The following is a 22,186-nucleotide window of genomic DNA, read 5'->3' on the forward strand; positions in this document are numbered from 1 at the left end:
CTGATTGTGTAGCAATAAGTTTTTTTTTTAATTACCCTCATATTTATTGTCTGCCTTTCTCATTGGGACCCCAAGAATATTGCACTATGTCCATCGATACAATCCAGAAGAAGAGACATCTAATAACCAAGATGACAAAAATAACCAAGATCATCTTTTGATACTGGCTTAGTATAGTCTCCGGTTGGGTCGTGACTTCCTTCCTTGCCATGGAGCCCTGAGATGAACCTGCAGGGTTGGTCTTGCCTCTGTCTCTTGAGACTATGCTACCCAAATTGCACAGTCAGCTATCTTTCTGTACTCTACAACAACAACAAAACCACAAACCCTGCCCTACAAAAGCACTGGTGGATGTGAGAAAAGAGAAGAGAGCCAAAGATCAGCTCCTTCATTATACAATGAATGGCATTTCCCCACATTCTTTGGCTGTGGTTTCCAAGCTCATATCAGCAAAGTCATTGGGCAGATGGTGAACTGAGATGAGAAAACATCTCCCAGTGGTACAGAAGCATCGTTTGCAGAGTTTGGTTGCCAGCTGTCACATCCAGCTTGAGCTAATCTGACTGTTTTTGATCTGTGCTTTTAAGAATCTCATCCCTGATTTCGATGAATATTTGTGACTTTATTATTTTAACATTAGCCACCTTGAATTCAAGGATATCAGGCAGGGGCTAACTATTTTGATTAAATGAGAAAAATAAGTCCCCGTTTCATACTTGTCACATTGTATTTGGGTAAAAGCCACAGTACTGTTTAGGGGAAGAATCTGCAGCACCGGGCAACTATCTGCTTGAGTAGCCAGCTTCTCTTTTTTGTACAGATGGCAGCTTGGCTCTGTGTCACCGTGGGTCTCGGGCACAGTAATATTTGGCCGTGTCTGCAGCTGTCACGAAGTTTAGCTGGAGAGAAAATTCATTCTTGGAGGTGTCAGGAGAGATGGAGACCCTTCTCTGAAAGGCTGAGGCATATTCACTGTGCCACATTGAACTGCCGTAGAATCTCCTTCCTATCCATTCCATGCTTTTGTTAGGTGGCTGGCGGACCCAATGATAAGCAGCTCCATCATTAATGGAGGTGCCGGAGACTGTGCAGGTCAGTCTTAGGGACTCCCCAGGTTTGGCCGTTCCTCCTCCAGACTGGGTCAGCTGGATTGCAGAGAAGACCCCTGGTCGAAAAGAAATAATTTCAAATAGAAATCCATCAAAGTTATGAAATGGTACAGTACATAGAATGGCTGTTGGCAAGAAGGAGAAAGTTGTATGTAGAGTCACTGTCCAAATTGGCTTGAAGTGGCTGGGTTTTTTTTTTTGCACAGCTAAGCTTTAGTGGAAACTGCTGAATAACTTAAAGGGCAGCATAAAATTTGAAAAGAAATGTAAAAAGAATAAACTCTGCCACCGGTCTCTAAACACTAAATACAGGGAGCAGGCTGAATTTCCTCCTACCCTCTCCATTTTTTGTCGGAAGAAATCCCTGTTAGTAACGCCTACCTTGCTTCAGCATGGCAAAGGCACAAAGAATTAGGATTAATGTCTCCATATTGTTTTCCAAGATGGCTCTTTCCATTCCTGAGACTTCTATTTAAGCAGAGACAGATGAAGGGTCTGCTTTGCATATTCTCCTCCGGTTTCATGTTCAGCTATAAGAGGGACTCTGTAGTATGCACATCATTTGCTCCTCATCTTGCCTTTTCCTCTGTTTTCCTTTCATGAGGAGAAATACACTCAGGTGCCCCCAGACGCTTAGTCTTTGGGAGAACAGGATCATGAGTTCAAGCCCAAATTATCTGGAAGGAGTTTTAGATGTCCTTGAGGAAAAGAGACTTGGATTGAACACATCTTAGAATGGGCTGTGCATGGTGGAGGGAGTAGTTGCCCCACATTCCTTCAACCCCTTAGTAAGACTCTCTGCCTTTTGATATTGGCTTAGTATAGACCCTAGTCAGCTGGTCACTTCCTTTCTTGCCATGCATCCCTAAGTCCAAGATCTTCCAGTCTCTGGTGGAATTGTCTCTGGCAGGGTTCTTATGGCTTCTCACTCTGGCTTGGTGCTGTTTGGACTCACTGCTCCATCACAACGAACAGTCCCTGTGTTCATGTCTTAAGAACATAAGGGAAGTGGCCCTGGACCAGGCAAAGGCCCATCTAGTCCAAAGCTCTTTTTCACACAGTGCCACAGCTTCTCCTTTTTGTACAGACGGCAGCTTGGCTCTGTGTCACCGTGTGTCTCGGGCACAGTAATATTTGGCCGTGTCTGCAGCTGTCAGGGAGTTCAGTTGGAGCGTGTACTCATTCTTGGAGGTGTCAGGAGAGATGGAGACCCTGCTCTGCAAGGCCGAGGCATATTGACTGTGCCAGGTAGAACTGCTGTAGTATCTCCTTCCTATCCATTCTAGCCCTTGGTTGGGCGGCTGGCGGACCCAATTGGTAGCATATCCATCAGTGATCTTGGCACCAGAGACTGTGCAGGTCAGTCTTAAGGACTCCCCAGGTTTGGCTGTTCCTCCTCCAGACTGGGTCAGCTGGATTGCAGAGAGGACCCCTGGTAGAAAAAAGAAATCATGGTAGAAAGACATTGAGCAAAGATTTGGGAGAGGTTGTCGAGTACAGGCATTGTGCAAATCTGGCCAAACCTGCTGATTATTTTGCTCTTTAAAAGGTTTGTGTTGTAGATAAGAAGCCCAGTTTTAGGGGAAGCTGCTTAACGCTTTAACATCTGAAATTCTCTGAAGGGTCCCTAAACATCAAATAATGGAATGAGGAAGAATTCCCCCCTCCTCGCTGCTTCCATTTTCCATCAGACAAAAAACAATGAGAACAAATCTCCGTTAGGAACACATACCCTGCCTCAGCATTGAAAAGACGCAAAGAATTAGGATGAAGGTCTCCATGATGTCTTCCAAGATGGCTCCCAACCATCCTGAGACTTCTATTTAAGTAGGGACAGGCGAAGAGCCTGTTTTGCATATTCAGCTCCGGCTTCATGTTCAGCTATAAGAGGGACTCTGCAGCGCATATGGAATTCGCTCCTCATCTTGCGTCTTCTTGCATTTTTCTCTCCCCACGAGGAGAAATACATTCCACGAGGAGAAATTCATTCAGATCCCCCTCTTGCTTGTTGGTTTGGTGATGCGGAGTGTAAGTTTATGATCAGATTATCTGGAATGCCAATGGGTACTTGAAATGAGCCTCTGTTAGGACGTGCTTTGCCTGGAACTGCCCGGCATTCCTTCGCTCCCCTAGTAGCACTCTCTGCCTTCTGATATCGGCTGAATATAGGTTCCAGTCAGCTGATCACTTCCTTCCTTGCTGTGTAGTCCCAAGATCAAGTCTGCCAGGCTTTGGTGGACCCTTCAGCCCCTTGGTGGGCCTTCATATGCATTCCAGTTGGCAGCCCTGAGCCTGAGATCGGAGATGATGGGGCTTCTGTCAATCGTCAATTTTATGCTGGCATTCGCAGCCCGTAAACTGCAAGAGAGGTTCAGCATGCTGCACAATTTTCAAATTTGGTTGCCCCCTGTCACGTCCTTCTTGAGCAAAGGCGCCTGTTTTTAATCTGTGCTTTTAAGAATCTTGAACGTTTTGCTCTTTGCAACTTATTTACCCACCTGGAATTCCAGGACATGACAGGGTCAATAATCCCTGTTTCATTATCACGTGGTTACAAGTGGCGTTAGGGATGCAGGCTACAACAAATACGAAGCCGTGCCGTGGGGGAGGAGTCTGTAGCCCCAGGCGACTATCTGCTTACGAGGCCAGCTTCCCCTTTTTTTGTGCTGACGGCAGGTTGGCACCGTGCCACTGTGTGGCCGTCGGGCGCAGTAATATTTGGCCGTGTCTGCAGCTGTCAGGGAGCTCAACTGGAGAATGAGCTCATTCTTGGAGGTGTCAGGAGAGATGGAGACCCTGCCCTGCAAGACTGAGGCATAGTCTGCGATCCAGGTAGAACTCCTGTAGTACCTCCTTCCTAGCCATTCCATGCTTTCGTTGGGTGGATGGCGGATCCAAACATAAATGTATCCATCAGTAATGGAGGCTCCGGAGACCATGCAGGTCAATCTTAGGGACTCCCCGGGTTTAACCAGTCCCATACCAGACTGGGTCAGCTGGATGTCAGAGGGGACCACTGGTAGAAAAGAAAAGGCAATCATTAAAAAGAAATTGAGCAAAGATACGAAGTGGGAAAGTACATAGCATGGCTGTTGGAGAGATTTTCATGGACAGTCATTATCCGACTTTGCCTGAAGTGGCAGATTTCCCCCGTGTTCCTTAAAAGATCCATACGATAGGTCAGAAGCACAGGTTTAGATGGAGCTGCTTAATGAAACATCATCTGAAATTCTCTGAAGGGTCTGAAGATCAAATAAAGGAAGCAGGCAGAATTATCCCCCACCCCGTCCATTTTTCATTAGCAGAAAAGAAATCTCTGTTAGGAACACAGACCCTCTTTAAGCACTGAAAAGACACAAAGAATTAGGATGAAGGTCTCCATGATGTCTTCCAAGATGGCTCGTGCCATTCCTGAGACTTCTATTTAAGCAGGGACACATTATTGGCCTGTTTTGCATATTCTGCTCCTGCGTTATGTCCCGCTATAAGAGGGACGTGTGCAGCAGAGTACATATTGCAGCAGAATGAGATCTGGGGTGCTTTTGGAACAGAATAGCACGGAAGTGTGAAACTTGTTCCCCCTGCTGGTTAATGGGGGGAATAATCCACAGGAATTTCTGTCTCCACAAGGAAAACATTATAGGGCTCATCCCACACAGGGAATATTTCGGCATCCCATGGCCTTTCCTAATTATGTCACTAAGTCTTCCCCAGTCCTAACGCTCCCACTAAATCTAAAAACTCCCCAACCGGAACCATACCTAAGCTTACCCTATCCCTAACTTGAGAATTTACTCTGATACAAATCCCTATTTTTAAACATATTTTTGCATGTAAAATAATGTCAAAAAATGGTTATACATCCCATGGACTTTCTTAACTATGTCACTAAGTCTTCCACAGCCCTAAAATTCCCGCTAAACATGACATCTATCCAACCCAAACTTTACCTAAGTGATTCATAACCCTAACTTGAGAATTTACCCTGAAAAATGCCTATTTTTAACATATCTTTTACAAATAAAATAATGCCAAAAATGTTTATACATCCCATGGTTTTTCCTAAAAATCTCATTAAATTCTTCCCTAGCTCTAAGCCTTTAATTGTTAAGATATTGCAGGATTCGAACTTTGTTCTATCTTCTTGTTTGCTCACCAACCAAGGTTGGAAGCCAGAGGAAACTTTGACTCCCTTAGGAGCAAAGGAGTCTTTTCTGGCCAGGTGTGAAGGGGGAAAAAATGTGCTTGCTACTCCATCTGCTAGATAGTGCCCAAACTCCATAGACATAATTATTTGCCCCTGGAATTACCTAGATCACTATAATTTATTAATTTGATCAGAGTTGGATGAAAACAGAAATGACGAAAGTCAACGAGCCAGTTTTTTGGAGGGGGAAGATTATAATTCCCCTTGTGTTTTTCAGAGCCAGAATATGAGATTAGACGTAGTCAGGCCTCTGCCGGTTCGGTCTGTGACATTTCGCTTTGTTTAACCCCCCGTGTTAATCAGAGCACTAGCCTCCCCAAATGGCCTGCTCAGCTTTCCCATTCCGATTCCATGCATGCTAAAGAGAACACACCTGCTGTCAGCTTTGGGCGTGGATCGATCGTCTCAGGTGCTGTCTGAGAAAGACAGCTTAAGCTAGGGCTGGTGCTGTAGACAGGTGCAGGAGAAGCGGTATTCCGGGGTTCAGGTTATGGTCCAGATGCTCAACTCACTATCGCTGCTGCTGCTGCTTCTGCCTTGCATTGCGTACAAAGTAGACACAACAAGGTGCACAGTGAGAGAGAGCCCTGTTCCACATGAATGGTACCAGCCAGGAGACTTTCTCATTGGAGGGATAGCTTCTCAGATCATTTACCACTTTCATAAGCTGTCCTTCGAAGATATTTCTCAGGACTTGTATGATATCCCACAGTAAGGATGTTATTATTATGACTGCTATTGCCGTTATTATTGGTATTGCATTTATATCCCACCCTTCACTCAGTGTCTCAGGGCAGCGAACATCATGAATAAAGTGCAACATAGATAAAACCGCAAGAGTATAAATAATCAATAATCAATAAAACTTGGATTCGTCACGAATCAATCCAGTATTTGCCAGGGCAGTTCCTGTTGGATGGTGAAAAAAGGGTGTGTGTGTGTGTATGTATGTAGGGGGTGGCCTGTAGTTGTTTATTTATATATGTCCTGGACTCAACCCGTAATCAATTTTCTTCAGCTTTTTTGTAACCTGGAAACCCGAGAACACATGACCAGCATTCCTCCTTTCCCCACAACTTTCTGAATCTTATTTAGCTTCTCTGCCTGCCATACATTCATCTCCCAGAAAGCCTGCTCTTTTTCTCGGGGGAGGGATTGGAAGAAAGTAGTGGTTTGTAGCATGTATGTTTCTAAGGACATCACATTTGCATGTTGTTAGATATGCACATATGAGAATCCGTGATATTGTAATGAGGATGGTGGTGATAAATAAATATCCTTCAACATTCAAATGTATGTAATGTGATCTGGACGTACTGAGGCCATTTTTTGAAAGAAACAGGCAGCTCAAAAACAACCATGTCTATACAGAACTGTGATTTCACACATGCTAAATAATGCAGTTTCAACCCAGTTGCAAAATCCATTGCAAGCGGATTGAAAGAGAGTTATTTTTTATCTGTGTGAAAGGACCTTCTGTAATGCTTTGTCTTTCTTCTAATGACCACAATAGTTCAGAGGGTTCGTCTGGTGACACATTAAATTTAAATCATTTTATTTAATCCACTGAAATTATTAAATGGGATATAGCACCAAACTCTTAATGTTTATTTTAAGTGTTTCCATATATAACTTGGCTTTAGATTTTTTAAAAAGCCCCTCCATCTCCAATTTAATTTCAAAAGTATTTTTTTTCTGAAAATAGTGGGGAAGGAGTGTGTAGTAGAGTGGAAATTTTTTTAATGACTCTATTATAAGAGGAATATTGGATCATGAGTTTAGGAGCAGAGTTTGCTATGAGAAAACTGGAAACCAGCCTTCTTAATTTAGCCTTTTCTTTAGCATGATCTGATATTCTGACCAGTCCTACCAGGTATAAAGGAAAAAGTCAAGTATACTGGAGAAAGCTTTCCGGCAGCACAGGAAAGTGGGTTGTTGAGTTGACTATGGGTTGTTGAGTTGACCATGATACATTAACTCTTTTTAAAGGATGGTTACTAACTTTTACCAGCACATCCTGGCCTTGGCGTTTGCTGTTAATGAGATCAACATGAACCCCAAGCTCTTGCCCAACGTCACTCTTGGGTTCCACATCTACGACAGCTACTACGATGATAAGCTGACCTACCGAACCACTCTGGATCTGCTCTTTAAGTCGCGTGAATATTTTCCCAATTATGAATGTGACAACCAGAAAAGGCTAATGGCCACCATCGGGGGACTTGGTGGTGATATCTCCTTCCACATGGCAGATATACTGGGCCTCTACAAGATTCCGCAGGTAAGCTGTGCGCATAGAAGAATGCAAGCTTTCAGGAATGACCTGCATTTCAGACTGGGAATAACTCGAAGGAGGGAGAGGTCCATGTCTGATGGACCAAGAAACAAAGCTATATGGAAAGTTGCTGCAAAGTACAAAGAGAGGTAGAGGAGTGGGAGGAGACAGCAGGTGCCTTTAGCAGTTTCCTGTGACCATTTCCCATCTGTTGCACCATATTCCCATAACTTTGGAAGGTAGAATAAAGACAGGAACAGCCTCTCCTAATTCCTCATTTCTATTTGTTCCCTTTAGCTCGCCTATGGGTCATTTTCCTTACTGGATGGAGACAAAACAAAATCACCTCCCTTTTACCGCATGGTTCCGGATGAGTCCTATTATTACATGGGGCTTGTCCAGTTACTTCTGCATTTCCGATGGACTTGGGTCGGGCTGCTTGCCGTGAGTGATGATAGCGGAGAATATTTCTCGCAGGTGATAGAACCGTTGCTTTCCCAACATGGGATTTGCTTGGCCTTCACAGAAAGGATCCTGAACAGAGCCCACTGGAACGACATGTTTGACATTTTAAATTTCATTTCAAACAGTTATCGGCCTTTTGAAGAGAGCAAGGCCACCACATTTGTCTTCTACGGAGAGTCTAGGACTCTTATCGCTATGCTGGTTTTTATTGTTCTTGGTAATTCTGACTTAAAAGGAAATACATTTAGAAAGGTGTGGATTATGACAGCCCAAGTTGATTTTTCATTATCAAGCCTTCAAAGGAGTTGGGGCCTTGAATTCTTCCACGGAGCCATTTTCTTTGCAATTCACTCGCAGGATCTTCTAGGATTTCGGAAATTTCTTAAAACCATAAAACCTTACTGGACCCAAGGGGATGGCTTCATCAAGGATTTCTGGGAACAAGCATTTGACTGCTCCCTTCCTAATTCTCAGGGACCATCTAAGATTGACGGAACCTGTACCGGGGAGGAGAAGCTGGAGAATCTTCCCGCATCTGCGTTTGAAATGCACATGACTGGTCACAGCTACAGCATCTACAATGCGGTCTATGCCATAGCATATACTTTACATGCCTTGTGCTCTTCTAAACCTATACATAGAAACATTGTGAGTGGCAAAAGAAAGAGCTGTCATAATTTCCAGCCTTGGCAGGTAATGTCTCCATCATGGAATATTGATATTGCCACGGACATGTAACTACAAAGTGGGAATTTTTTCAAAGTGGGAATTTTTCTGCAGCACAGAAAAAGGGGCCTCAAGTTGGGACCCCTGCCCTAAAGCACGGGTTCTTGAATGTCCATTTTTTTGTTGAATTCCTGCGAAAAAGACAGACTACAAATACTGTGAATAAGATTTGGTTTTGTATGGCATGAATGTTTGGAAGTTAAGTTCAAACTGCCCTGACGGGTCGTTTGGTCGAAGGGAGACTTCCCTTCCCTCAGCTTAGTTTGGTAATGAGGCAACTTGAGGGAGTAAAGGAGAAACAGTATTCTGGCTTGGCCATTTAGGCCATGGAAAAATCTTATTCTGCTTCGGAGTATTTTGTCAAAGGGCTTGTGTGTCAGGAAGTAGATGGCTCTTTAAGACTGATGGAGACATTCTTCATGGGGTCATTCAGAAGCTGGCTTTCAAGGGAGGTCATTGGAAGCCATTGCACAGAGATACATAGCCCAAAGAGAGATGACCAGAGACACAGAGGTAAAACAGAAGTTAACTTAGTGTGAACAACAAACTTGCAGCCATTACATTACATGTACATGTCAATGAAATAGCCAAGGATTTTATCACCACAGAAAGCTGTCTGTAACTCCCACCGTGATTCTCCAACTAATTACCTTTCCATATTTCCCCCATAGCTCCACTCTGTCCTCCAACACATTTCGTTTAACAACTCTGCAGGAGAAACAGTGTCCTTTAATGATAAGATGGAAATGGAAGGCAGTTTTGATGTCATGAACCTGGTCATGTTACCGAACAAGTCTTTCCATAAGTTGAAAGTTGGAAAGTTAGATCCTAACGCTTTGCAAGGCAAAGCACTGGTCATATATGAGGATATGATTGTCTGGCAGCAAAGTTTCAACGAGGTCTGTATTGTGGAATGTTCTCAGAGGCTTTTCCATTGCTTTGCTGGTTGTTTCCTGGTTGAGAAATTACTTTCCGGTACACTGGCACACTGTCAAGTGTGATTTGATTGTGTTTGGAATTCAAGGCTACATTTCACCTCTGGCATGAACAGTAGCATCCCAATAAATTAGATTACTTAAGATTCTTGCTTCAACAACACAGAAAATTAATAGTAAGATTCCTAATTTCTTCCGTCTTGAAAATACCCCTGTCATGTTTTTGAATAGGTGCTACCCCTTTCTGTATGCAATGACCACTGCCACCTTGGCTATCAGAAGAAGAAGAAAGAAGGGGAGAAATTTTGCTGCTATGGTTGTGCTCCATGCCCCGACGGGCAGATTGCAAATATCATGGGTAAGTAATGTAAGGGGATGCATTACCCAATCATACAAATTAATTCTGACAAGCCTTTTCAAAGACTAATTTATTCGTGCACTTAAGCCAGTTGTTTGTGACATCCTGCCTAAAGTTTAGGAGCATTTCCCTGTTGTGTTAAACGTTTGGACAACTTTGTGCATTCCAGAGACACCAATCGATCCAACAATGTAAGGACTTTAGGTGCAGAGAAATTGACAGATATGTTGGTGTATGAGGTTCATACTTTAATGAATAGCAGCTAAGAATGTAAGCCATTTGGTGAACGTATGTTTTGATATGAAAGTTTCTATTTCTGATGTAGCTATGACAAGTTGTAATCATGAGTTAACAGATATACCCAGAGATATAGCCAGAAACATATTTATTTCATTCAGATATGGAGGAGAAATGCTGAGAACCATTCCTATTGCTTTCTTTCAGATATGGAGGACTGTATCAAATGTCCAGGAGACCAATATCCAAACAAGGACCAAGATCAATGTATTTCCAAGACCATCACTTTTCTCTCTTATGCAGAGCCTTTAGGGATCGGTCTAACTTCAGTTGCTGTTTCTTTTTCCCTAATCACTCTTTCGGTGCTGGCCATTTTTATTAAGCACAGAGATACCCCTATAGTCAAAGCCAACAATAGGGATATCACCTACACTCTACTCATTTCTCTCCTGTTCTGCTTTGTTTCTTCTTTGCTCTTCCTTGGACAGCCTAGGAAGGTGAATTGCCTCCTCCAGCAGTCTGCTTTTGGCACCATCTTCTCAGTGGCTGTTTCTTGTGTCTTGGCCAAAACGATCACTGTGGTTATAGCTTTTATGGCCACCAAACCAGGGTCCAGAATGAGGAAATGGGTGGGGAAAAGGTTGACCCATTCTATCATCCTTCTTTGTTCCCTTATTCAAGCAGGTTTATGTACGTGGTGGCTTGTAACTTGTCCCCCATTCCCAGATTTAGACATGAAGTCCCTGAATACACAGATTGTAGCAGAATGTAAAGAAGGATCTGTTATCATGTTTTATAGTGTTTTGGGCTACTTGGGACTTCTGTCCCTCATCACCTTGACTGTCGCTTTCCTAGCAAGAAAGTTGCCTGACAGTTTCAACGAAGCCAAGTTCATCACCTTCAGCATGCTGGTCTTCTGCAGTGTTTGGCTATGTTTTGTCCCAACTTACCTGAGCACCAAAGGGAAATACATGGTGGCCGTGGAGATCTTCTCCATCTTAGCCTCCAGTGCTGGGTTATTGGGTTTTATTTTCTCTCCTAAATGCTACATTATTATGATGAAGCCTGAACTAAATACAAAGGGACAGTTAATACGGAGAAGGAATTCGTGAAATATAACTTTTCTATTGTTTTCTTCTGTAATGCGTAAGAGATAACTTGAGGCTAGTAGTGGTCCTAGCAAGAGTTACCACCTTCAAGAAGCCAGGGGAGTTCAGTGGAATGCATAAAGAACAAAGGAAGACAGATACGCTTGTGGATAAACATAGTAATAAAACATCTCAGGTTGAAAGAAATATTAACTTCTGAAAGAAAAATCTATGGACATCTCAAAAGCCTGAAACAAAGAACTGTGAAAGTACTGATTTGTATGAAAAAAAAAACTTTGATTCCTCATTTGAATTCCCTATTCCTCTTTGCAAAATAAAATCTTCTGTTTGTTTTTAACCACACCTTAGTGCCATTCTGATAATAAGAAAAGAGGGCTCTACACCTTCTGAAAAAAATTCCAAAGCTGAATTAAAGCTAAAAGAAATGTCAGTGACAAGTGATGCGGTGAGCTTCATTTTTATAGCAAAGAAAACCATGCTGTGGTGGCAGTTTATTCTGTGAGGGAACATGGTGTTCTGGAGGGAAAATTTTACTTCAGAGTGCAGTCATCCATCATATGCAGTCATTGGACCTGATTTTAATATATGAGTTTCCAGTGAGTTTGGGGTAACTCCATGCAAAAGCTTCATAAGCACCCCTGAAGGTCTGTGACCTGATCCGTGTTTCTGCCCACAGCCACTATCTCATCTTCCTAGGTTTCGATTTCGAAAGATGTTCTGACCTCCTAAACAAGTCTACTTGGACGAAATCCTCTATCATCTTAGTCTTCTTGCAGATACCACTTGACTGCGTTTTGGATTGATTCCAAGGTTCATGGGAAGCTCCAATCCCTACTGCTGAAATTATTTATAATCATATAGAATCATAGAATTGGAAGGGGCCATACAGGCCATCTAGTCCAACCCCCTCCTCAATGCAGGATCAGCCCAAAGCATCCTAAAGCATCCTAAATTCCTAATAAATGAAATAAAGAGTTTTCCCCACCAATAAAACCTAGGTTTGGCCAAAGGACTGTCACTTAGAGGAAGGCAGAGAAAGGTTCCTGTTGACAGCAGAAGACAGGACCCACCACAATGGGTTTAAACTATGTGTAGAACAATACCTCTTGTGCCTCTTGTGGCGCAGAGTGGTAAGGCAGCTGTCTGTAAGCTTTGCCCATGAGGCTGGGAGTTCGATCCCAGCAGCCGGCTCAAGGTTGACTCAGCCTTCCATCCTCCCGAGGTCGGTAAAATGAGTACCCAGCTTGCTGGGGGGTAAACGGTCATGACTGGGGAAGGCACTGGCAAACCACCCCGTATTGAGTCTGCCATGAAAACGCTAGAGGGCGTCACCCCAAGGGTCAGACATGACCCGGTGCTTGCACAGGGGATACCTTTACCTTTACCTTTAGAACAATACCAGTTAGACATCAGGAAAAAATTTTCACAGTCAGAGTAGTTCTGCGGTGATATAGACTGCCTAAGGAGGTGGTGATCTCCCCCTTAGTGGTGGTCTTCAAGCAGTGGATGGACAGATACTTCTCCTGGATACTTTAGGTTGATCCTGCATTGAGCAGGGGACTGGATGGCCTGTGTGGACCATTCCAACTCTACGATTCTATCCCCCAAAAGAAGGTTCTGTTCTTGGGCCCTGATTGCTCAGTTAGTTTTTGCTCACCATGGAAGTCAGAGGCAATTTTCAGCCACCTAGGAGCAGAGGAGACTTGTGCAGTCAGGTGTGGGGTAAAAAAAAAAAAAGTTTGCTTCCAACATTTTTACTTAGGCTCCAACTGCTGTCTACACAATTGTTTCCCAGGGGGATTTTCCAAATCACTGTTATTTTTCCTCTTGACCAAAGCTGAAACAGAGTTGAAGAAAGTGCCGAAAACAGCCGACCGAAAAGCAGTGATTAAACCCCCCCTTGTGCTGCTGAGCGAGTGGATGTTGTCAGGCTGCTTTATCGATGTCCTTTGTGTTTCCTTGGAAATTGTTGGCTGCTGTCTGCTTTTCCACTTCAGAAGAGTATTGACAGTTTCAGCCCTTATCCAAGGAAGCCAATTTAAGATAGGTTGATGCTACAGATGAGGACAGGAGAAGTTGTATCCAGAGGCTGAGGTTGCTGTCCAGATGTTGAGGCTAGTGGTGCTGTTGCTGCTACTGCCTTGCATTATATACAAAGCAGATACAATGAAGTGCACCACAAAAGGAATTCTTGTTCCACACGAATGGTATCAACCAGGGAACTTCCTCATTGGTGGGATAGTTTCCCAGCTCATTTACCATTTTCAAACACTACCCTTTACGGAATTTCCTCAGGACTTGTTTGATGTTCCACAGTAAGGAAATTGGTTTTCTTCAGTTTCTTGTCACCTGGAACACCTAGAAAGACATGGCCTAGTCTAGCACTCCTCCTAGTCTATAACTTTCAGAATCTTATTTGAGTTCTCTGTGTGAATTTTCTTCTCCCATCATATCCACTCTTAATTTTTATTTATTTATTCATTCATTGAGGGGGGGGGCAGGGAACAAGTAGGGTTGTACAGTTGTCTGGATTTAATGGCATCACATATATGTGTGGTTAGATGGGCAGAGAATGAATAAACTAAGAAAACCCACCTAAATTCCTAATATTTATTTTAAATAAGTATTATCACATAGCCTTGGTTTTAGATTTTGAAAAGCCGCTCCATCTACAATTTTATTTCAAAGTATTGAAAAATTGTGTCTTGGAGAGCTGATCATCAAAGGGGCATGCAATTGAAAGGAATTGTTTTTCGAAAACAAATGCATTGTGGAAGGAATTTTGGATCTCGAATTTGGTGAGATAGTTTGCCGTGAAAAAACTGGAAACCAATTTAGTCTGCTTAATTTAGCCTTGTCTATCCTAACATTCTGATTACCCACAGCCTAATAAATATTGGTGTGTGTGTCTGTGGAAACAGAAGGTTCTTTTTCAGCATCAGAGAAAAAAGGTCATCTTGAATTGGGGCAGAAAATGTCTATGATTAACTCACTCTTTTTAATAGTATGATAACAAAGTTCTACCAGCACCCTCTGGCCTTGGCGTTTGCTGTTAATGAGATCAACATGAACCCCAAGATCTTGCCCAACGCCACTCTTGGATTCCACATCTATGACAGCTACTACGATGATAAGCTGACCTACCGAACTACTCTGGATCTGCTCTTTAAGTCGCATAAATACTTCCCCAATTATGAATGTGACAACCAAAAAAAGCTAATGGCTGTCATTGGGGGTCTCGGTTCTGATCTCTCCTTCCATATGGCAGACCTCCTAGGTCTCTACAAGATTCCACAGGTAGGCCATCGGCATCAAAGATGGGGAGGTTTCCAATAACAAAGTACGTTTCTTGCTGGAAATGACTCAAAGGAAGGAGAGGTTTATCTGAGAGACAGAAATGATATCTGAAGCCAACATAGCCAAATGGAAAGCGGCAATGGGGTGGGGGAGGAGAGGGCAGCTAAGGTCATTTTAGCAGACTCCTTTCCTATGACATGTCTTATCACCAGTCGCACCATATTAACTTCACTTGAAAATATTAACCTATAGACAGGCCCAGACACCGCTAATTTTTAAATACTATTACCACTACTACTACCACTACTAAAACTTTATTTTTTGCGGACCCTTCCGTGACACTCAGGATCTTTAACAACACTCTAAAATCATACCACCATAAAGCATTAAAACATTATTGATTCAACCAATGTCCACAATAAAAATTCCAGAAAGGGTTTTTTGAAGATAGGAGTTGCTCTTCTTTCTTTCCACAGTGGTGAGAACATGATCTTTGGTTGATCTCATTTTGGGCCCCACCCATAAGCCTGATGGCATAGCTCTGCCTTCCAGACCCACCGGAACTCATTTAATTTTTAATGTAACTTTCTGTTTCCTTTAGCTCACCTATGGGTCACTTTCTCTGGTGGATGGAGACAAAGCGAAGACCTCTTCCTTTTACCACATGGTTCCCAATGAAGCCCATCAATACATAGGACTTGTTCATTTACTTCAGCATTTTCGATGGACTTGGGTCGGGCTGTTTGTTGTAAGCGACGACAGTGGCGAACATTTCCTGCAGGCAATGGAACCTTTGCTTTCCCAACATGGAATCTGTTTGGCCTTCATGGAAAGGATTCTAAACAGAGCCCATTGGAATGATTTCCTTTATGTTTCCATTTTCATTGAACATTCTGTTTGGTCTTTTGAAGACAGCAAGGCCACGACTTCAATCTTCTATGGAGGACCTAGGACTTTTGTAGCGCTGGTAACATTTATACTTCTGGGTCGTTATGGAGTCAAACAATATGGTTCTTCTAGAAGAGTGTGGATTATGACAGCCCAGATTGATTTTGCATTAACTGGCCTTCAGAGGCACTTGAGACTTGAATGCTTCCAGGGCGCCATTTTCTTCTCAATTCACTCACAAAAGGTTCTCGGATTTCAGAAATTTCTTAAAAACATAAAGCCTTATTGGACGCAAGGAGATGGATTTGTCAAGGAATTCTGGGAACAAGCATTTGGATGCTCACTTCCAAATTCCCAGGAAAGATCTAAAATTGAGGGAACATGCACCAGGGAGGAGAAACTGGAGAGTCTTCCTGGGCCTTTCTTTGAAATGGACATGACTGGCTACAGCTACAGCATCTATAATGCGGTCTATGCTGTAGCCCATGCTCTTCATGCCGTGTACCTGTCTCACCCCATACATAGACTAATGATGGGTGGTGACAAAAGAGAGACCTTTCAAGAATTCCAGCCATGGCAGGTAATAACTCCCAAATGAAATATGTATATTGTCATGGACATTCCATTTAAAGTTAAATTTGTAAAAAAAATGTATCTAGTGATCTGGCAATATATGGTTATGTTGACCCACCCACCCCCTCCCAAAATGGACAATGGTGGATTTGAAGGAAGGGGAGGGACCCTAGGTGGGCATTTACACAGCTATGCTTTCCAATTATATCCTGCATGATTGCACCACTTCTGGGGTTTCTCAAAGCCTGGCGAGATGAAAAAGGCTGCCTGAACCCAAACTCTGAGCAAAATCCCCCTTCCTAAATCACATAAAGTTGTTTGATACTTTAGGATGCTGTTTGATACTTTAGGATGCTGTTTGATACTTTAGGATGCTTTAGGATGCTTTGGGCTGATCATGCATTGAGCAGGGGGTTGGACTAGATGGCCTGCATGGCCCCTTCCAACTCTATGATTCTATGATACCTGAAATCTATACTTTTATGTTTTTAGAAACCTGATCCTCATCAGGATCTGGTCTAATCTTGGGAGTTCAAAAGATAATAAATTGTTTACATCCCCAGCTCCTTGATCTATACGTTTTTGTCCTTGTAGTGTTAAAAATGTTCATGATAAGTTTTTCCCCTATCACAGCAACATATCTACATCGAGAAGCTATCAAGTAGCCAAGAATTCTATCCGAGAATAAAGTTGCTAGCAAATTTCAGCATTATTCTCCAACTTGATTTCTTTGTGCATTTTTCCTATAGCTGCACCCCATTCTCCAAGAAATCACATTCAACAACTCTGCAGGCGAAACAGTGTCCTTTAATGACAATAAAGAAATTGGCGGTGAATTTGATGTCATGAACCTGGTCACATATCCGAACCAGTCCTTCCATAGGCTGAAAGTTGGGCAGGTGGCTCCTGATGCTTCGGAAGGAAAAGAGTTGATCATCTATGAAGATATGATTGAGTGGCAGCAAAGTTTTAACCAGGTCTCCTTTCTGGGATGTTCTCAAGGGCTCTTCTGTTGCTGGGGTGGGTGTTTCCTGGTTGAGAAATTTCCCTTTTGGGATATTTGGACACTATTAAGGATGTTAAGAATTCCTACATTTTGCATAGTGAAAGTGCTCTGAAGTAGCACCTGACTAATAGAGACCCCATAGGATTTTCAAGGCCAGAAAAATATTGATAAGGGTATTTTTTGGTATTGTTTTGGGTTTAATAAACTAAATACTTATGTCTACTGTACACTTCATCAAATGAACATTAAGATTCCTGATTTCTTCCACATCAAAAAAATATCCCATTGTGTTTTTGAATAGGTGATTCCCCTCTCTGTATGCAATGACCACTGTTATCCTGGACATCAGAAGAAAAAGAAAGAAGGGGAAACATTTTGCTGCTACGATTGTGTCTCGTGCCCAAATGGGAAGATTGCAAATGGCACGGGTAGGAAATATATCACCCTCCATTTTCCAGCATGCAAAGTAAATTCTGACCACTGCTTACCAAATGCTGGTTTATGAAAGTGTACACAAACCAGTGCATTGTTCATGCTGCCAAAAGTTTAGGGGATTTTCCTCACTGTGTTAAAACATCTGGGTGACTTAGTTCTTTTCAGAGCAGCCAGTTCAACCTTGCTGGTAAAGATCATAAGTGTTGAGAAAGGAGGCATGTAGGTTTGTGGGTGTGATTCATGCTTTGATCGACAATAGTGAAGAATGTAACCAGTACGTAAAGTGAATATGTGGTAGCACTGAAACAACCTTCTTTATTTATTGTTGTTTAGATATGGAAGACTGTGTCGAATGCCCAGAAGGTCAATATGCAAGCAAGAACAAAGATCAATGCATTCTCAAAGTAATCACCTTTCTGTCTTATGAAGAACCCCTAGGGATCGGTTTAGCTTCATCTGCACTTTCTTTTTCCCTAATCACTATGATAGTCCTGGGAATTTTCATCAAACAAAGAGACACTCCCATAGTCAAAGCTAACAACCGGGACATCACCTATGCTCTCCTTGTCACGCTCTTACTCTGTTTCATTTCTTCTTTGCTGTTTCTTGGACAACCTACCAAGTTGACCTGCTTCCTCCGACAATCTGCTTTCGGCATCATCTTCTCAGTGGCTGTCTCTTGTGTCTTGGCCAAAACCATCACTGTGGTTGTGGCATTCATGGCCACCAAACCAGGGTCCAGAGCAAGGAGATGGGTGGGGAAAAGGCTGACCAATTCTGTCATCCTTCTTTGTTCCCTTATTCAAGCAGGTTTATGTACGTTGTGGCTTGTAACTTGTCCCCCGTACCCAGATTTAGACATGAAGTCCCTGAATACACAGATTGTAGCAGAATGTAATGAAGGATCTGCCATCATGTTTTATAGTGTTTTGGGCTACTTGGGACTTCTGTCCCTCAGCAGCTTGATGGTGGCTTTCCTAGCCAGGAAACTGCCGGACACTTTTAATGAAGCCAAGTTCATCACCTTCAGCATGCTGATCTTCTGCAGTGTTTGGTTATGTTTTCTTCCAACCTACCTGAGCACCAAAGGGAAATACATGGTGGCCGTGGAGATCTTCACTATCTTGGCTTCCAGTGCTGGCTTACTAGGCTGTATCTTCTCTCCTAAATGCTACGTGATTCTGTTAAGGCCTGAGCTTAATCAAAGAGAACTGTTGACACGAAGAATAAATTATCAAACCTAATTATTCTGCCCCCCCCCCCAAATCCTGCAGTGTTTAGGAATTAGCTCGAGGTCTGATTCCTTCATTCTTTTCGGTGTTCTCATTCAAAAAGCATCTGTACTGTGTAGACTGTCAGAATGATTCTTTCCCTGGGGGGAGATTTCCACTCTTTGGTGGGTGAGCTCATGACTGCCTGGTGCAATGTTCTATTGTCTGCTCTCCAGAGTTAAGACAGGAAAGGGTTTTTGTCTGAGCTCGGCTAGGATCCCCCTCGCTGTGTCTCTTGCACAATAATATACAGCCGTGTCCTCTACTTGCAGGCTGCTCATTTGCAGGTAGAAATTGGAGCCGGACTTTGAGGCTGTGAATCGTCCTTGGATTGCAGGGGAATAAAATTCGTAGCCAGAAGCAGATTTATAATAATAAACTAGCCATTCCAGTCCTTTTCCGGGCTTCTGCCGGACCCAGTTCATCCAGCTGCTGCTAAGATCAAACCCAGAGGTGGCACAGGTCACTCGATGAGATTCTCCAGGTCTTTTCAGCACCGATTCCGACTGGGTTAGAACCACTTGTGAGGAAGCACCTGGTTTGGGGAGAAAAGCAGAAATTAGGGGGGGGGGGAATCTAGCTATGATTATCATACAAAAGCCTAAACAGGTGGCAAAGGGAATGAAAATGCCTCTTAACATACATGAGGAGGCAGCCAAGACAAGGAGTATGGGAAGAAGGGATGGCATTGCAGAAGGAAGAATATTCCTGAAATGAACTTTGTGTGCTGCAGCAGGAGGTTGCAAGGAAATGGGTGCTGGAGGGTTTAAATAAGAGGTGGAAGGGCTCTTAGCTTTGCATAATGGGACCTCAGTGGGAAGAGATCATATTTAAATCCCATCAAGTCACATCCCAGCATGAGGCTTCTAAGGCAAATGAGAATCAGAGATGGTTTGCCATTCCCTTCCTCTGCAGGGCCTTTCTTGGCGGTCTCTCATGCATGCATTGATGCTGCTTGTCTTCTCAGATCTGATGAGATTGGGCTGTACCATGCAATCCCCCCTCCTCATAGTAGTCCAAGAAACTTTTAGTTGGGCCAATGATCTCATAACATCTTCAGGCCCTCCCTGACACAAACACTCCCATAGACACATCCAGTCTGGGAAAGAGTCACTGGTTGTGGTTACCTTCTGGGTAATAAGACAACATATTGATACTGCTCTTGATCTAGGAGGTAAAGGTATCCCCTGTGCAAGCACCGGGTCATGTCTGACCCTTGGGTTGATGCCCTCTAGTGTTTTCATGGCAGACTCAATACGGAGTGGTTTGCCAGGGCCTTCCCCAGCTATTGATCTAGATGCTACTAATTTGCTAATAGGTTTCTAAAATCATTAGTAATGTTTTATTCTGTTGGTTTTAATGGCCTGCTAATTGCTAATTGTTACAAACACTGCTCTGAGTCAGTTTGGGCAAGGCGCTATAGAAATTTAAATAATAATAATATTATTAATAAAAATAATCTCATGCTCCAAGCCCTCCAGCCATCTTGGTCACCCTCCTCTATATATTTTCCAGCTCTGTGATGTCTTGCTTTTGTTGGGTTGTTTTTTTGGGGGGGGGGGAGATAAGATAACCAGAACTGTACTCAGTGTTTCAAAGGAGACCACACCATGAATCTATACAATAATATTACAATATCAAGTTTTAACTTTTTTCCCCATCTCTTTCCTAATTATCCCTAACATAAAATTTGCCTTTTTGCTAGTGCAACACAGTTTCATTGACCTTCTTTGACATGTCCACAGATATTTTTTTCTTTTCTGCCCTCTGCCTTTAAGAAAGCTGCATTTGCCTTGTTGTGTGAAAGATAGGGAGCAACACCTAAAGCGGCTGGCTGGCTTTCTATTACCAACGGAGTCAGCAGCCACGAGGAAGGCCAGAAGTGATTTATTCCGGACTGATACAATTGGTGGAACCAGGAAGAATTGGTGTGGCGCCTCCGAGCACGTAGAGTTCAGTTCCCCCACCCCTTGATCGATCAATCGTGCTTCATCCCCCTGACTTATCCCTCAAAAGCACCCACTTTAAAAATGTCCTGCTTCCTGCTCTTTTGTTGGTGAGCTTGTGGCAGTCTGCTGCCCTCTTCTGTTGCCTTCTCTCCAAATTTCATGCAGTCAACGAAGGGTTTTTGTCTGAGCTCGGCCAGGATGCCCATCACTGTGTCTCTTGCACAGTAATAAACAGCCGTGTCCTCCACTTTCAAATTGCTCATTTGCAGGTAGAAATTGGAGCCGGACTTTGAGGCTGTGAATCGCCCTTGGATGGCGGGGGAATAATATTGGTTGCTAGAACTGTAGTAGTGAACCAGCCATTCCAGTCCTTTTCCCGGCTTCTGCCGGACCCAATCCATATAGTAGCTGCTAAGATCAAACCCAGAGGTGGCACAGGTCAGTTGATGAGATTCTCCAGGTTTTTTCAGTACAGACCCCGACTGGGTCAGAACCACCTGGGCGAAGGCACCTGGTTGGGGGAGAGAAGCAGACGTTGGCAAAAAAAAAATCAAACTTTGATTGTCATATACAATTTATGCCAAGTGGCAAAAGGAATTTATTCATTTTATTTATTTATTTGGATGTCTATACCGCCCATTCTTTGCGGCTCTGGGCGGTTTACATTGAACATTATATATTATATAACATTATATAACATATATAAATTATATAATGAAATTACCTTTTAACATGCATGAGGAGGCAGCCAGGGCAAGAAATATGGGCAGTAAGGATGGCATCACGGAAGGAAGGATATTCCTGAAATGAACTCTGGGTGCTACAGCAGGAGGGTGTGGGCCGATGGGGGCCGGAGCGTTTAAATAATCGACGGAAGGGCTCTTAGCTTTGCATGATGGGACTGCCGTGGGAAGCGATGGGATGGATACTATTTAAGGGCCTTCAAGTCACGTTCCGGCAGAAGGCTCTCCCATCCATGCCTTGGTGCTGTTTCGCTTCTGAGATGTGACCCAATCTTCTCTTCCTATCTGGGACGCAACAGAGAAGGATGCATAATGAATAAGGAACACACATACACAAACACACAATATCTGTCTGTCTGTCAGGCTCCCTCCCTATCTCCCTCCCTCCCTCCCTCTCTCTCCCTATCATCTATCTCTCTCCATCCTTCCACCCACTCACCTACCTACCTTCCTTCCTACTTTCTGCAGAGTCTTCTACACCTGAGGCACACCTGCCTTTCTCAGTGCTCATAAGAACAGAATATTTTGATTGGCAGCAATATTGACCAGCCACATGTGCAAGAAAGCCGGGAGAGAGAAGAGAATGCTCTCTGCCCTGGAAGA

At 43.2% G+C, this 22,186-nt stretch overlaps 2 protein-coding genes and 1 gene segment (V, D, J or C); 2 read left to right on the forward strand and 1 right to left on the reverse strand.

The window, feature by feature from the left end:
- Positions 1 to 839: 839 nt before the first annotated feature.
- Positions 840 to 1,566, reverse strand: LOC143826525 (immunoglobulin heavy variable 6-1-like). The segment is given in 2 exon segments: positions 840 to 1,165; positions 1,491 to 1,566. Coding segments are annotated over 2 exon segments (402 nt in total).
- A 4,240-nt stretch (positions 1,567 to 5,806) lies between these two features.
- LOC143826526 (vomeronasal type-2 receptor 26-like) lies at positions 5,807 to 11,470 on the forward strand. The gene is made up of 6 exons (XM_077315359.1): positions 5,807 to 6,027; positions 7,306 to 7,597; positions 7,889 to 8,749; positions 9,454 to 9,681; positions 9,949 to 10,075; positions 10,520 to 11,470. Exons 1-6 carry the CDS (start codon positions 5,807 to 5,809, stop codon positions 11,422 to 11,424), a joined length of 2,634 nt encoding a protein of 877 aa, XP_077171474.1. The 3' UTR covers positions 11,425 to 11,470.
- Positions 11,471 to 14,427: 2,957 nt separating this feature from the next.
- Positions 14,428 to 18,864, forward strand: LOC143826527 (vomeronasal type-2 receptor 26-like). The gene is made up of 5 exons (XM_077315360.1): positions 14,428 to 14,718; positions 15,320 to 16,186; positions 16,929 to 17,156; positions 17,487 to 17,613; positions 17,954 to 18,864. Exons 1-5 carry the CDS (start codon positions 14,428 to 14,430, stop codon positions 18,862 to 18,864), a joined length of 2,424 nt encoding a protein of 807 aa, XP_077171475.1.
- The last annotated feature ends 3,322 nt before the right edge of the window (positions 18,865 to 22,186 follow it).

Source organism: Paroedura picta, chromosome 16 (assembly GCF_049243985.1).
Source record: "Paroedura picta isolate Pp20150507F chromosome 16, Ppicta_v3.0, whole genome shotgun sequence".
Taxonomy (NCBI): domain Eukaryota; kingdom Metazoa; phylum Chordata; class Lepidosauria; order Squamata; family Gekkonidae; genus Paroedura; species Paroedura picta.

Excerpts from the sequence above, each read along its gene's own strand:
- LOC143826526 (XM_077315359.1), top strand. The coding sequence starts at position 5,807 with ATGGTCCAGATGCTCAACTCACTATCGCTGCTGCTGCTGCTTCTGCCT. Across the intron at positions 8,750-9,453 it reads ATAATTTCCAGCCTTGGCAG|CTCCACTCTGTCCTCCAACA; the intron begins GTAATGTCTCCA and ends TTTCCCCCATAG. Across the intron at positions 9,682-9,948 it reads GGCAGCAAAGTTTCAACGAG|GTGCTACCCCTTTCTGTATG; the intron begins GTCTGTATTGTG and ends GTTTTTGAATAG.
- LOC143826527 (XM_077315360.1), top strand. The coding sequence starts at position 14,428 with ATGATAACAAAGTTCTACCAGCACCCTCTGGCCTTGGCGTTTGCTGTT. Across the intron at positions 16,187-16,928 it reads AAGAATTCCAGCCATGGCAG|CTGCACCCCATTCTCCAAGA; the intron begins GTAATAACTCCC and ends TTTTTCCTATAG. Across the intron at positions 17,614-17,953 it reads GAAGATTGCAAATGGCACGG|ATATGGAAGACTGTGTCGAA; the intron begins GTAGGAAATATA and ends ATTGTTGTTTAG.